Here is a 13,404-nt window from a genome sequence, read left to right as displayed (position 1 = left end):
CCTCCCACTGCTGCTCCAAGCCCCGGCCAAGCTGGCCTTGGACACCTCAGCGACGGGGCAGCCACAGCTGCTCTGGGCACCATGTGCCAGGATCTCGCCTCCCTCACAGGGAATGATTTCTTTCTATAATCAAAATCCACCCTTTGGCAGTGTGAAGCCATTCCCTGTGTCCTATCACTCCAGGCCCTTGTCCAAAGTCTCTCTCCATGGCTCTTGGAGCCCCTTTGGGGCTTTTGAGGCCGCTCCTCAGCCGTGTCTCCAGCGCTGCCACAGCACCCGAGCTCTGAGGGGCAGCAGCTCCTGCCCCTCAGGAACCTGCGCTGTCCCTGAGCTCTGCAGGAAACGCTCCAGCTGAGGGACGCCTCGGCCCCGCAGCCTTTCCCCCTCGGCGGGGACTGTCTGCCTGCGGAGTTCGGCTCGCTCCGCACCTTCCCCCGACTGCTCCCAGCGGGTCCCGCCCTCAAGGCCCCTCACGGTCCCGCCCACCAAACCCCGCCCTCCAGATGACGTCACAGTGCGGGAGCCGCGCCCCTCCCGGCCAATCCGGCCCCTCCTCCCCCTCCCGCCCCTCCCCGCCCCACGTGCGCGGGGCCGCCCCGGCGCGCGGCGGCTCTCGCGAGATCCCCGATGTAAACAAAGCCGCGGGGCGCGCGGCGGGGGGGGCAGCACCGCCCGCCTTTCGCCGCCCCGGCCGCGTCCCGCCGCACCCCGCCCACCGCCGGGCAGCGCGGTCGTTGATTGGCTGAGAGCGGGACGCGGCCCGCCCCCGGAGCGCTCCGATTGGCTGTAGGCGCGGTGCGCTTGGTGTCATTGCCCGGGGGGTCCCAAACAGTGTCAGTGGCGCCGGGAGCCCGGCAGGTGAGGGCGGCCCGGGCCGGGGGCGTGCGGCGGGGCCGCGCTCGGGGCAGCGCCGCGGCGGCTCGGAGCGGTCCCGCGGGGAGGCCAGGCCGGGCAGCGGCCGGAGCGGGGGGCGGCGGGCAGGGCAGGCCCGCCCGTGAGGCCTGGGGGACCCCCGGCAGCTGCGGGCGGAGGGCGCGGGGTGCGGAGCGAGGGGCGGCCGGCGGGGTGGGCGCGCTCCGGGAGGCCGCGGCCCCGCTCACCGGGCGGCGGCGGGAGAGAGGCCGGCAGGTCGCGGTGTTTGGTGCGGAGTTGCTCAATAGCGGCGGCGGAGGGTGCCCAGGCCGGCCCGGCCGCTGTCCGGGTTCCGGAGGGTCGGGCGGCCCCGCGGGTGCCCCGAGCTGAGGCGCGGCCGTGCCGAGGCCCAGACCCGGAGCTGAAACTGTCCCGGTGCTCGCTTCCCCTCGGGCTGGGGTGGCACAAGGTGTTGGCACTCAGGGCACGGCAGGGGCGGGTGTCCGTGGGCTGATTTCATCCCTTCCGTGACATTTCGCCTTTCAAGGTTCCTCGGCGCGTGTGTCAGGCTGCTGTTGTGTTGCTGAACGTTTTGTTACTAATTACTATTTTGCTGCTGATTTCCGAGTGGTTATCCTCCCTCCCTTAATGGGCTGGCCCTTACACAGTCTGGCCTGTTGTGAAATGATGCTGATAACTGATACCACGTTGGGGATTTGGCTTTCTCTTTTACTTTGTGAACAGGTTTGGGGTGGGGGGACACCACAGAGCAGCTGAGGGGGTTCCCTGAAGAGCTGGCTGGGATCTGGGGTGCTCCTCAAGTGCTTTCTGCCTTTAGGAATGTCACACAGAAATTTCCCCTGGAGAACAGACGTGTGAAGGAAAGCTTGAGGATGGCACAAAAAGCTGACATAAAGCAGTAGAATGTGTGAGCTGCAATGTAACCCAGGTTTTCAAGGGTACAGCGTGCTGCAATTGTGATTGCACGTTATTTTTATGTAATTGTTTTCTGAGACAGCAGCCCATTAGGAAATAGTGGGTTTGTGTAATGGTGATGACAGCTGTGTACCTGTACCACTATCTTTAGTCATGGAATCATAGGATGGTTTGGGTGGGAGGGCTCCTTAAAGATCATCTAGTACAGTTTGAGATAATTATCCACTTTATCATGCAGCTCTGTGGGGTGTGTTTTTTTATTTTCACAAACATTCCAGGAGCTGCAGTGATTGAATGAGTTGCCCGCTTGATGCGTGATTTTCTTTTTCTCATTATAAAAAGTGCTGTAAAGAGTCCTGCAGGTCTGTGTAAGTGTAATTTCCCTTTTACCACCCTGAAGGATACACGAGGAACTTGTGGAGTAACCAATCCTGTATCAGTTTTAGTGAGAGTGCTGTGTTTGCTGCAGGTGTGTGCCCGGAACGATGGCCACAGAGTCCCCGCGCCGCCCCAGCCGCTGCACTGGAGGAGTGGTGGTTCGCCCTCAAGCTGTCACGTAAGAACCTTCTAGAAGAGCAGCCCTTACTGAAAAGGGTTTGGTTTTCTTGTGGAAGAGCCCAGCCTGAGCTGCTTTGGGTTTTTCCCCCCAAAGCCAGCTCGTGTTGACGCCGCAGTTTTGCTGCGTTGAGCGTTGTCCAATAAAGTCAGCACGTGGCATTTCTGACTCCCTGAGTGGGATCCCATCCTTTGCCATTGCACACCACAGTTGTGTATTTAAAAGCTAATTACTGCAAAGTTTTGTTGTTGTTTGCACCGTTTTGCTGTACAAACATTGCCATGTAGAAGAGTGATGGCAGCCTCTTCCTTAGGCCAGAGGGATGTGCCACATGTGATCCTTTCTTGCTGTTCTCTTAAACAACACCTTGTCCCAGGAGTGGATATATTAAAACATACAAAACTTGTCATTAAAGTCCTCCAGGAAGAAGAATTGTGAATTTTATTTTTTTAAAATTGTATTAAAAGAACAAAACCAAGAAAAAAGGAAGAAGTTCCATCCTTCTGCTCAAAGCACCTGACAAACACTTTTTTGTGCCTTTGCATCCTGATTTTCACTGTGGGCACATGAGAATGCAACAAAACTCCTTTAACAGACAAAGACCATAAATCTTCCAGGCTGTCTTACAGCCAAAAGGCTCTTTTGCCATGAAAGCAATTTTTCTTCCTTCCTTGGGATGTTTATGCTGCTGCAAAATGGTATCGTATGGAAATGTCCACTTCAGGGGTGTTACTGTGCCCTTGGAGATAACTCTGTATTTCCAGAAACAAGATTCACTTCATTTTTATTGAAGATCATAAGAAACTGATTGTTGTAGCACAAAAAATTGCGTTAGAACTTTGTCCTGCAGCCATTTTTTTAATGTGGCAAAATTCCTCAAGGAATGCATTTCCTCTCTGTAACATTTTCTTCAAAATGTGCTTTAAAAGTATTTTAATAGAAAACCAGTGTAAGAAGTTGATTGTCTGTTCTGAAGATGATGATCTGTTCTTTTTTTAAACATGATGTTTTGTTCTTGAGGTACCTGTTTGTGCCTCAGAAATGTAATTTTTTTTTGGTGAATCTGTGTGTGCTGAGCACTCAGCAGCATTCTGCTGCTCATGTTAACTTTCTACATCATTATTAAAGGAAGATTGGGCTTTTTTGTGCATTATGTTGTTTTTAACCACTTTAAAGACATCTCCCTGGAATTTTCTCAACTTTGGGGGAGATTTAGAGCACACACTCTGAATAAAACACCTCCCAGACATCAGCTTGGGTATAAGATGTGCTTGGGGAGAGGGGAAAAAAGTGCATTGCATGAGCTAAGCCACGAGGGCAGCATGACTCTGCCTGGTTGGCATTCCCAGGCAGCTTCAGACACTGTGTTTAATACTCTACCTGTGGCCAGGCATTTTAATAAAGGTGTGCAGGGGCAGCGTGGGTGACCTACATAAATCAGAGAAGAATCAGCACAGAAGAAACCACAGCTCCTTTGTAAGGGCTCAGCCCAAAGCTGCGTGGGACAGTCTGGGATGCAGCAATCCTGGGATGGCTGCTTTGGTCATGGGCTGGAGTGGGCTTCCTGGAATGTAAAACTTCATCTTTTAGATTGATCTCTGTTTTCAAAGAGCTGTTGCAGCACTGGGGCTCAAGTATCTTCTGTATGGTTGTGTGTAGCCCTAAATTCTTCAGAGTGCTGCATTTTCAGTGCCAAACACTCCTGGTTTTATTAAAACAATCTTGCACAGCTTCAGAAAAAAAGCACCTTTGGCCATCCAGAGTTCCTAATTTACAGTTCTCCTTTGTTGCTATGAGAAATCTTGAGTTGGCACAGGAAAAATTGCAGCAGCATAGAAGTTAATTTGGGAGCTGCCAAAGCTGTTGCCTAAAGAAAACCTGAAGGCTTTTCTGAAGTAATCTCAGACTTTGTGCAGGCAGCTCTTGAGTGTCTCAAGTGTTCCTCATGGCTCAAAGCACCAACTTTCTGCAGGGTTTCAGCACCATCTGTGTGCTGCTCTCAGCCCCCGCTGTGCCTGCTCAGCGCTTCCTCGGGGACTCCCTGCTCGTGCAGGGACAGGCTGCTCAGAGCCCTGCCTTAGCTCTGCCCCAACAAATGTGTCTGCACTTTAAACCCTCCCCAGCTGATGCTGCTGATGAACTTCCAGCAGGGAATAAGCTTCCCAAGCTATCAATTCTCCTCTGGAAATGCCTCTCCTTGCCATTAGGGAAGGTTTTGTTCCATCCCCTGTCCCTGAGCACTGCCAGCATTGTCCATCATGCACAGGAGCTCTGGGAGTTTGTTTGTGCCACCAGGAGAGCTCCAGTCATTGTTTAAATCCTCATTTTCATGTTTCATTCAAGTAGAAAAATCCTGAGGAATGATTTCCAAATCCCTGTACCCGTTCAGGCCCCTCTGATGTGAAGAACATGGCTTATTCCTTGAATTTAGAATTTGTTCTTTCCCTCCAAGCAGTTATTCCATCAGCAGGTATCACCTGGCTTTTTTACAGACTTTTATTACTCTTACTTAGTCCTGTCATAACTTATAGGCCACAATTTATATTATCAGAATTTGGCAGTAAAATTAAGTGCCTGCATTGCATGCTTAGCATTCTCCTATGTGCTAAAGGTTGCTCATGCTTCCTTTTGCTGATCTAATTTAATAATTCATGGCCATTTCTGAGCTCCTTTGGCTGAAATTCTCCTTCTGTTTTCCAGGGAACAGTCCTACATGGAAAGTGTTGTTACCTTCCTCCAAGATGTTGTGCCACAGGTAGGGTGTGGATCTTTAAAACTACTTTTCTTCAGGGCACAAAAAAGCAGTGTCAGGAATGCTCACTCTGCTTTGTGAATTTATTATGTCACCAAACAAACAAACAAACAAACATTTTAATATGTATATTTGTATCTTTTAGTATATTTACAGATAATAAATATGGCACTGGAATGGTCCCTTCCAGGTGGCCCGTGGGCCTCCCAGTAGCAGAAGGGAGTTAATTTTGTTTTGCTCTTTGGGAAAGCTGTAGTCCCTGGTGGAGGAGCACTGCAGCTGATTGCAGCTTCAGGAAATGATCCTGATTCTGATTCCAAGGAATGATTTAGTGTCTTGTTTCCTCATGAATTTCCTCTTAGGAATTCCCAGTGCATTTTTTCTGTAAGGATACAAAAACAATGCCCTCAGTAGTATCAATTTGTGAAATGCATTTTGGGCTCAGGGTTAAAATTAAACATAATGAAAGTTTCAGTGAAGGGATTGCTGCATTCCACAGCCTCCCATTCCCCCTGGCTGGGGGAAGGACACAGTCTGTGTTTTATTTTCCACATCAGCTTGCCTTGGAAGTGTGGAATGTGATCTGTTTTGAGCAGCAAACCCCACACTTATTTTTCAAATTTATATTTTTAGTCCATGTTGCTTTTCTGGGGTGTATAAAGTGATTATACAAGATGTGTTCACATTTAATCCCAAACAGTGCTCAGTATTTTGGTATAATTCACTTGGAAGTGATGGTATTTCTGCTGCTGCTCACCTTCCTGCACCACAGCTTCTCCTGAGGACTGTAAAACCTCCAGCCTGGAAGCACTGCAAGTCTCACTCCACAACTCCTTTTTGTATCTCATCTTTTTATGGGAACCTGTGGAACACAGGGCTGAAACGTGGATCTGTTCTCCTGGAATTGCAGTTTATTCTCTCTTAAATGGCTGCATTAAAGTTGTCACAAACAGAGCTGGAAGGTGTCAGCAACATAAACTGTGCAGTAAAGGTCTCTTTCTTCCCTCAGTCTGGCCTGCAAAGCTTTTAAGTGAATTAAAGAGAATTTTAATGATAAAACACCTCATGTGAGAACCTCCAACAGTGCTGCAGTTAAAGACTGTAGAAGCCACTGTGTTTAATTTTATTAACTCCCTCTAAGTCCCATGGCAGTTCATACCTGCCCCAGAAGATTTATTGTCACAAATATTTTGTCATTCCTGCATCAGTGAGTGATGTTCAGCATGGTTCTGTTGTGTGAACACTGGTGACAGTCAGCTCCATGGATCATGATTGTGGTTTTTAACAGAATTCCTTCTTACAGAGGGACAAAAATCACTGTTAATCTTCCCTGTTTGAACCCTTTTGCTTTTTGTCCAGGCCTACAGTGGAACCCCACCAGAAGAAAAAGAGAAAATTGTCTGGGTGAGATTTGAAAATGCAGATTTAAATGGTATGGCTTCATTTTCTCCCACTTGTTCTTGTGAGTTTTGGGTCCATGTGCAATAATTCCAGTCAGCTTTCTCTGTAATAGAATAATCATAAATATTATGATTTTCTTGGGTTAAACCCCTCTTAAATGACATTTATAAACATGAGAGAATGAGCAAAGCTCACTGACAGCATGGAAATATCAAAGACAGAGAGGATTTATTTGGGGTGGTGAAAGAGGATGTTTCCAGGCCCAATCAGAACAAGCTGCATAAAATAAATTTAAACACAACATGAAGGGTTCTGAAGAATATTCTAAGGAGTTTTGTTATATGAACCTAAAAAGGGAATGCCTGAGATTTTATAAAAAATAAAGGGAAAACAAACCCACAAGCAAACAAACCTTAACTGGTCAGAGATGGCCATAAAGAGAGATATATATAGATTATATATATATATATATATCTATGGCCACATAGAGATTATAGATAATTTCTAGTTCTAATAACCCTGCTTTAGGTTCTCTCTCACTCATCCCTAACCTTCCTTTAAGAAAAAAGGGAACAGGGATAAACAGGTGGAAGAGCTCAGGTCTGAAGGGGAATCAATCATTTTCTCCAGACTGTGTTGTTATCCAGAAAATTTTCCTCCAATATTTTAAATTTTGAAGCTTTCTCTTTGTGAAACTTTACCAGTGGTGTTTGCAGGTGCAAATATAAAAGAATGTATTTCAGTATTGCTGCAGCATGAAAATGTGAAGCACTTGGGTTGCTGTTAGTCCTAACAATTGAGGGAACCATCTAGTGTTCCTGAGAGCTGGAGCCTGACTTCTGCTGATGGCTTTGCTGTTGGAATGTCCTTCAGATACCTCCAGGAATATGGAATTCCATGAAATCCACAGCACTGGGAATGAGCCCCCGTTGCTGCTGATGATTGGCTACAGTGATGGGATGCAAGTCTGGAGCATACCTGTGAGTGCAGAGCTCACCCCTCCCTCCTCCTCCTTTGCCCTGTCAGTTCTGTGTTCCAACTTGAGTATTTTCCCTTGAATTTCTCCTGTTGGAGTGGAAAAGGCCAGCACTTCCATCCGTGTCTCATGGATTGTGTGTAATGTGCTTATCTTCAGATAATCCTGAGCACAGCTCAAACACTTCACTTCATGTACCTGCAGATTTTTGAGGGCTTTTTACACATTATTCCTGCTAAGTCCATCTCCAGACTAAACTGGGAGCAGTGTTTGCCATTCTGGAGTAGTTTCTAGCCCCATAACAAAACTGGATTTTATTTTTTAACAGAAAAGAATAAAGGTTTAAAAACACCAGCAGGATTTGTCCCAGGAACTCCAGAATGACAGTATTAACAGTATTTTACAATCACCTGTTTGCCATGGACGTGATTTGCAATTTTAATTTTCTGAAGGCCTCTGTGTGCATGTGGCATTGATTTGATGCTGTCATCCCCACGCCCTGGTTTGTGTTCAGAGTGGTTTATGGGCACGTGGTCTTCATTTGGGGAATTCCCCCCAAATTGCTCAAAATGAGAGAATAAAGTTGGATACAGTAGGTCATAAAATTCTGAACTTAAAAAAGCAGCATTGCTCAGAACACCTTATCCTTCAGAATAAAGCAGAGGATGGAGTTCTTTACCTTTGTAAAATACAAGTTATTTAAGAAATGTGTACATTTTACAGCTTTCTGGTCAGCTGTGTAGGACATGTTTATATACCAGTAGCTTAGAAAATAATGTTAATTTCTAAAGTTCAGTTTAATTGAGTTTTATGGGTGTGGTAGGGCTTTCCCCTTCTTTATTGCATCTTATTATCCTCTGGATTGCATCTCGTTAGCACAAATGAGGAAATTAGCTGATGAGGTTTTGTGTTTGAGGGAATGTTTGACAGAAATGGAGTGAGACCGAATATACTTCGCTAAATTTCAGTATTTTGTGTTTATTAAAATTTAGGAACTTGAGCTGAACCTTGGGAACATTTCAGCCGAAAATGGGATTTTCTCTCGCGGTGCGTTACACAAAGCGCCCACACGGGGGCGCTGGGACACCGAGCTAAGAGCGGCAGCTCCACCTCGTCAATCATTAATTAATTAATTTATTAATTAATTACCCTACCCTGAGCATCACATCGGCTTCAGCTCAAGTATCCTCACAAAACACCCTGTTTTACCCAGCTGAAATGCTTTTATCTGGATGAACCTGTGTTTTCTGCTAAAAAAGGGGGATGTGTTTCCATGGATCGATGTTTTCATTTTTATTTCTCTATTTTTCTTTTTTTTTTTTCCCTCGTTGTGTCCAAATGAGCCACAAGTTGGGCCATGGAATACCTGATTTTGTCTTCTTTTTAATAGGAGCATACAGCCAGGCTGTCTTTTTTTTTTTTCCTCCAATGTATTTCACTTCTTCATCATTCCTAGCTTTTGATAGTATTTGCTATTTCAGGAAAAATAACAAAAACTAAGTTGCAGGACAGCTTCTCTTAGTGTTGTTCAACCATTGCAGAAGTATGAGCAGAGGGGAAGTACAGTGAAATAGAGAAAATGCCCAATGTGGAAATATTTTACCATGCACCTTCAGAATGTCAGCTGTGGGGATATTGCATCATTTTAGCAGCCCTTAATTTGTATATTCTGTGAAATTCTGAGAGCACAGGCAGGACCTGGACACTTTGTGTTAGAGCAGTGTCAGTGTTGGAATGGCTCCTCTGTTAGTGCAGGTTTTCACAGAATAATGATCTTTAACATCAGCTTTAAATATCTGTGTAGAGCAGGATTTGTATATCCAACAGATTTAGAGGGAACATAGACTGGAGGGGGTTTTCATAAACTGGAGGGGGTTTTCATAGTCTGGAGGAGTTTTCATAAACTGGAGGGGGTTTTCATAGTCTGGAGGAGTTTTCATAAACTGGAGGGGTTTTTCCACACTGTTGCTTCTCCTTTGTATTTTCCCCCCTTGCTTAGCCTGAGCACAATAAAACCTGGCAGCTATGAGATTGACTTAATATTTAAGAGCTTATTTGGCAACACTCTTTTGTGCCCTTTGCTATTACACAAACCTTCCTTCTTGGCCCCTCTGACTATTTAGCTTGTAATTAAGCAGTGTTATTCCAGCTAAGGAAAAAAATAACCAACTCTGCATTCTCCAGCTTAATCTGCAAAAGCAACAATCTGACATTTATGTGCAAATCTCCTCAGGAAAGTCATTATCTGTGGCATTGTGCTTTTTTATTCCTACAATTGGCCCTCTATTCAGCACTTAATAACGTGTTGCAGGCAGCAGGGGTTGTGTGTGAGTGATTATGAAGTGTTTATGACAGCTCCTAAGCCCACACTCCTGCTAATGGTGCTCCATGGCCTTGCCCACACCTCGCTGCCGTGTCTCTGCGAGCTGAGAGTGCTTTCACATTAACATCTCCTCCGAGGAAGAGCTTTGGAGTACCAAAGTGTGATTTGCAGAATGGGAGATACCATTAGGGAGGCTTCAAAGGGCTGGGCTGGTGTTTGGGGGAGCCTGGCTGGGGAAGTGCAGCACAAGGTGTCCATCCCAAGGGCTGGGCTTTGATCTCTGCTCTCCAGTGGGGGTGGGAAGGTTAAAAGTGGGCTTAAAATACTCCTGCCTGAGTGGGGAGGAATCTGGGGATACACTAGGAGTTCCTGTTTGATAATGGTGCAGTGGAGTTCTGGGCTTTGTTTGGAATTTGTTTTTTGCCTTGCTCCCAGTTTCATGTTTCAGGGACAACTGGAGCTGCTTTGTGCCTGGTGTGGTTTCCAAGTGTCTGTTCTGGATGTTCCTGCTCAGGGAATGCACGTTGGCTGCTTGGTTTTTGTTTTTCATTGTAGGCTGGGAGTTTCAGAAGTAGAAAAATCATCTTAATGTAATGGTTCTTGTGACAATTCGAAAAAAAACTTATCACATCCCAAGCTGTGATCCTTCCTCTGTCCAGGCCTCTTTCTAGACTGAACCACTTGCATGTGCCACTCAGAAAAATGGAGTAATGACCTGACCTAGTGACCCTGAAAAATGTCTGAGGACTTTGCAGAACATCTATGCAAATCATTTGCTGAGGCTTTGGGTTTTTTACACTGAAGAGGCACCAGTGTGGATGAAATGTGCTTTTATAAAACTTCTGGTTCCTAATTTAAAGCACTAGGTGCAACTTCACCCTCAGTGCAGTCACTAGAGTAACATTCCTTGAGCATCTAAACTCTCACAGTCTCTAGATAATTACAGAGATCTGTTTAAATGGAAAAGCTGAGGGAATTTCTAAACTAGAGTGATAAAATTTGTTCATTTTCTTCCAGTCCTTTCTCAGCAGCAGCATGACTGGAAGTTGCCTTTAACCATATGCAGCAGTATGTGGTGCTGGTATCTATTAATTGCTTATTGTCATAATGTCATATCATGATATATTGATGTTTAAAACACACATCAGAATATTTAAAAACAACCTCCTGATCATTCCCTTTTCCTGTTACACATTCCTCCATGTCTATTTCTGGATTTGCACAGTAGTTCAAGCATTGAGTTCCAAACTCATTTCACTTTGGTGTATGTTTGGCTTTTTTTTTTGTTTTAAATTTTTTTTTCCCCAGGTGAAAACCATTTTCTCTGGTTGGAAACTATTACTTGTCCTTGGTGTGAACAAAACTTCCTTTGTTCAGGTTTTTTTATGGGTGCAAACTGGTGTGCTCCAAGCAGGGCCATCAGAAATTTCCCAGTGCTGCAGACTCCTGGGCTGTCATGTTTTAGGCAGTAGCTCAAGATCTCTTAAGTGAAGAAGATTCTTCTTTCTCCTTTAATGAAGACTTTTTTGGGGGGGTTGAATCCTTTGCTTCCAGCCTTCCCTGTAGGTCTGGGAGTTGTGGTTGATGCCAGGTTTTGGGGAAGCTGAGATGTTCTACCAGAGCAGCTCAGAGCCCTCATTTTGCATTCCCTCTTCCCTGAAACGAGTACCTGAAGCTGCTTTTACAGCTTAATATCCAATTCTTGAAACCTGTTTGGAAATATTCTTGGCTTTTGGAATGGGAAAGAAAAACTTTTAAGAGCTCTGAGAGCTGCCACGGGGACTTGCTACTTAGCTGGATCCAATCCAAAATGGCAGCCACAGCCTCGTTTCTCACAGGTGCTTTTTGAAGAATTTAGAGCTCTGTTTTCAATTCATGAGCTCTATTTGTGTTTTGTCTGTGCATGTGAGACTGTGGAGCTCCAGGGACTGCTAAGGGGATGTGGAGCCTTTGGCTGGGAGGTGCCAGCCCACAGCTGACCCCCTGTCCCCTCAGTGGGCAGCTCCTGGTCCCCCTTGGCTTCCTGCTGGGGGGAGTGTCCCATTCCCAGGGGATGAGCTGAGCTAAGGGCTGAAGTGGCAGAAGATCAGGCCACACAGTCTCTGTCCCCCCAGGGAGGTGCTTGCAGGCAGATTGGATCTGTGTGACCTCAGCAATGCAGTTTTATCCATAGCTAAATGAAGGGCATTAGCATTAACCCCAGTTAATTCTGGGGGTTGTCAACAGCAGAAGCTTCTGGTGTTTGAAAGAAGTGAATTGGAATTCAAAGAAAATTCTGAACTCGAAGTCCTAATGCATTTTTCAGTGCCAAGCAAACCAAGGAACAGCCAAGCTCTCACTAATTCATGGCAGAGCCAGCATGCAGTGTCTTCCATGAGTCCCTGTCTCAGCAGGACAGTTAAGGACACACAAATCCCCTGAAAAAGCTGTTGCTTTGTGAAACTCTGCTAGATTAAATATCAGTGTTTTCATGTGATCAGTGTTGTAGTGTCACATCCAGATTTTTTGGAAATTCTATTTTGTGCCTGTTAGAGAATTTGAATTTTCTTTACAAGCGAGATGCTGGTGCTTGGGTGGCACCTTGTATTTGCATTACAAAGCCTCCAGTGGGGATGTGTCTTCAGATTTGATCCTTTTTAGCTCCCAGGAGTCAGCAGGTGCTCAGCATTGAGCTGTAGAGGCTGAACCCAAACTATTCCCTGATGTAGAATGCTACAGGGACTGAGCAGAGGACCTGTTAACCTGCAGGGGCTAAATACCTGCAATCTCATCTTAGTCACTGTTGGATCCTGTGCCTTTTGTTACTCCATTTAACCTCACTTTCTGTAATTTCCCCCAGTATGAAATAATAAATTATCTTTTATAAATAATGAATGTTAATTATTCAAAAGTTGCTGCATTATATTCATGAGAAGAGCTGGGCTGGGATTTCCATGTGAAATGCTTCAGCACAAATAAATTTGTATTTGGACATTTCTGGCTTTTCTTTGCAAGTCTCAGGTTTAAGCTCTACCAGGTCTTGGCACCCCAGGCTGGATAAACATTCTCCTGGAGTTCAGGATATTTAAGAGCAGAACCTGAGTTAAGAAGGTTTGGCCCTCTCAGTGTGTCTTCCTTTGGGGACTGGAACCTTGTTTGAAGCAGATTGGAGCTGGGGCTGGTGTGCTGGCAGGGCTCAAGAGGAGAGGGAGGTGTCTGAGCTGCTTGGGATATTTTATGGGAATCACTCCTTCCGTACCTTTGTTGTGCTGGTTCCTTTCCCTCTTTCTTCATTCCTAGCCAGAGATGTGCATACACGTGTGAAACAGCATTTGCATGGTTTGGGGGAAAAACTTTAATTGCCAATAATAATAGTTCCCAAACCTTCTATTTTTCTTCTTTTCCATTTCCTCCTTTCCCTTTGCATAGAGCTGCTGTGTTCCAGTGGACAGAAAACGTGCTGCTGTCTTAATTTCTTAAATCTCTTTATTACTCTGTCCCTCTTTAATTTTCCTCATTTTCTGCTTAGCTGTGCTCTCCATTTTCCTGAGCTGTTTTTTCTGGATACAGATGTTTTCATCCAGAGGCTTTTTTTCCCCCCCACACTGCACTCCAAGCTCATGATCAGT

At 45.7% G+C, this 13,404-nt stretch overlaps 1 protein-coding gene across 7 annotated transcripts in view; it reads left to right on the top strand.

The window, feature by feature from the left end:
• Window positions 1-705: 705 nt before the first annotated feature.
• Window positions 706-13,404, top strand: part of BCAS3 (BCAS3 microtubule associated cell migration factor) — a 298,303-nt gene continuing 285,604 nt past the window's right edge. For all 7 annotated transcript variants that reach the window (XR_009489142.1, XM_059865710.1, XM_059865709.1 and 4 more), the window contains exons 1-5: window positions 706-858; window positions 2,258-2,344; window positions 5,045-5,099; window positions 6,456-6,528; window positions 7,371-7,477. Coding sequence is in view for 6 of the 7 variants with exons in the window: in XM_059865710.1 (XP_059721693.1) it covers window positions 2,274-2,344; window positions 5,045-5,099; window positions 6,456-6,528; window positions 7,371-7,477 (306 nt within the window). In the remaining variant the exon portion in view is untranslated. The remainder of the gene's footprint in view (window positions 859-2,257; window positions 2,345-5,044; window positions 5,100-6,455; window positions 6,529-7,370; window positions 7,478-13,404) is intronic.

This window comes from Haemorhous mexicanus, chromosome 22, assembly GCF_027477595.1.
Source record: "Haemorhous mexicanus isolate bHaeMex1 chromosome 22, bHaeMex1.pri, whole genome shotgun sequence".
NCBI lineage: Eukaryota > Metazoa > Chordata > Aves > Passeriformes > Fringillidae > Haemorhous > Haemorhous mexicanus.
The sequence above is the reverse complement of the archived record's forward strand: the minus strand, read 5'-3'. Positions and strand labels throughout refer to the sequence as shown.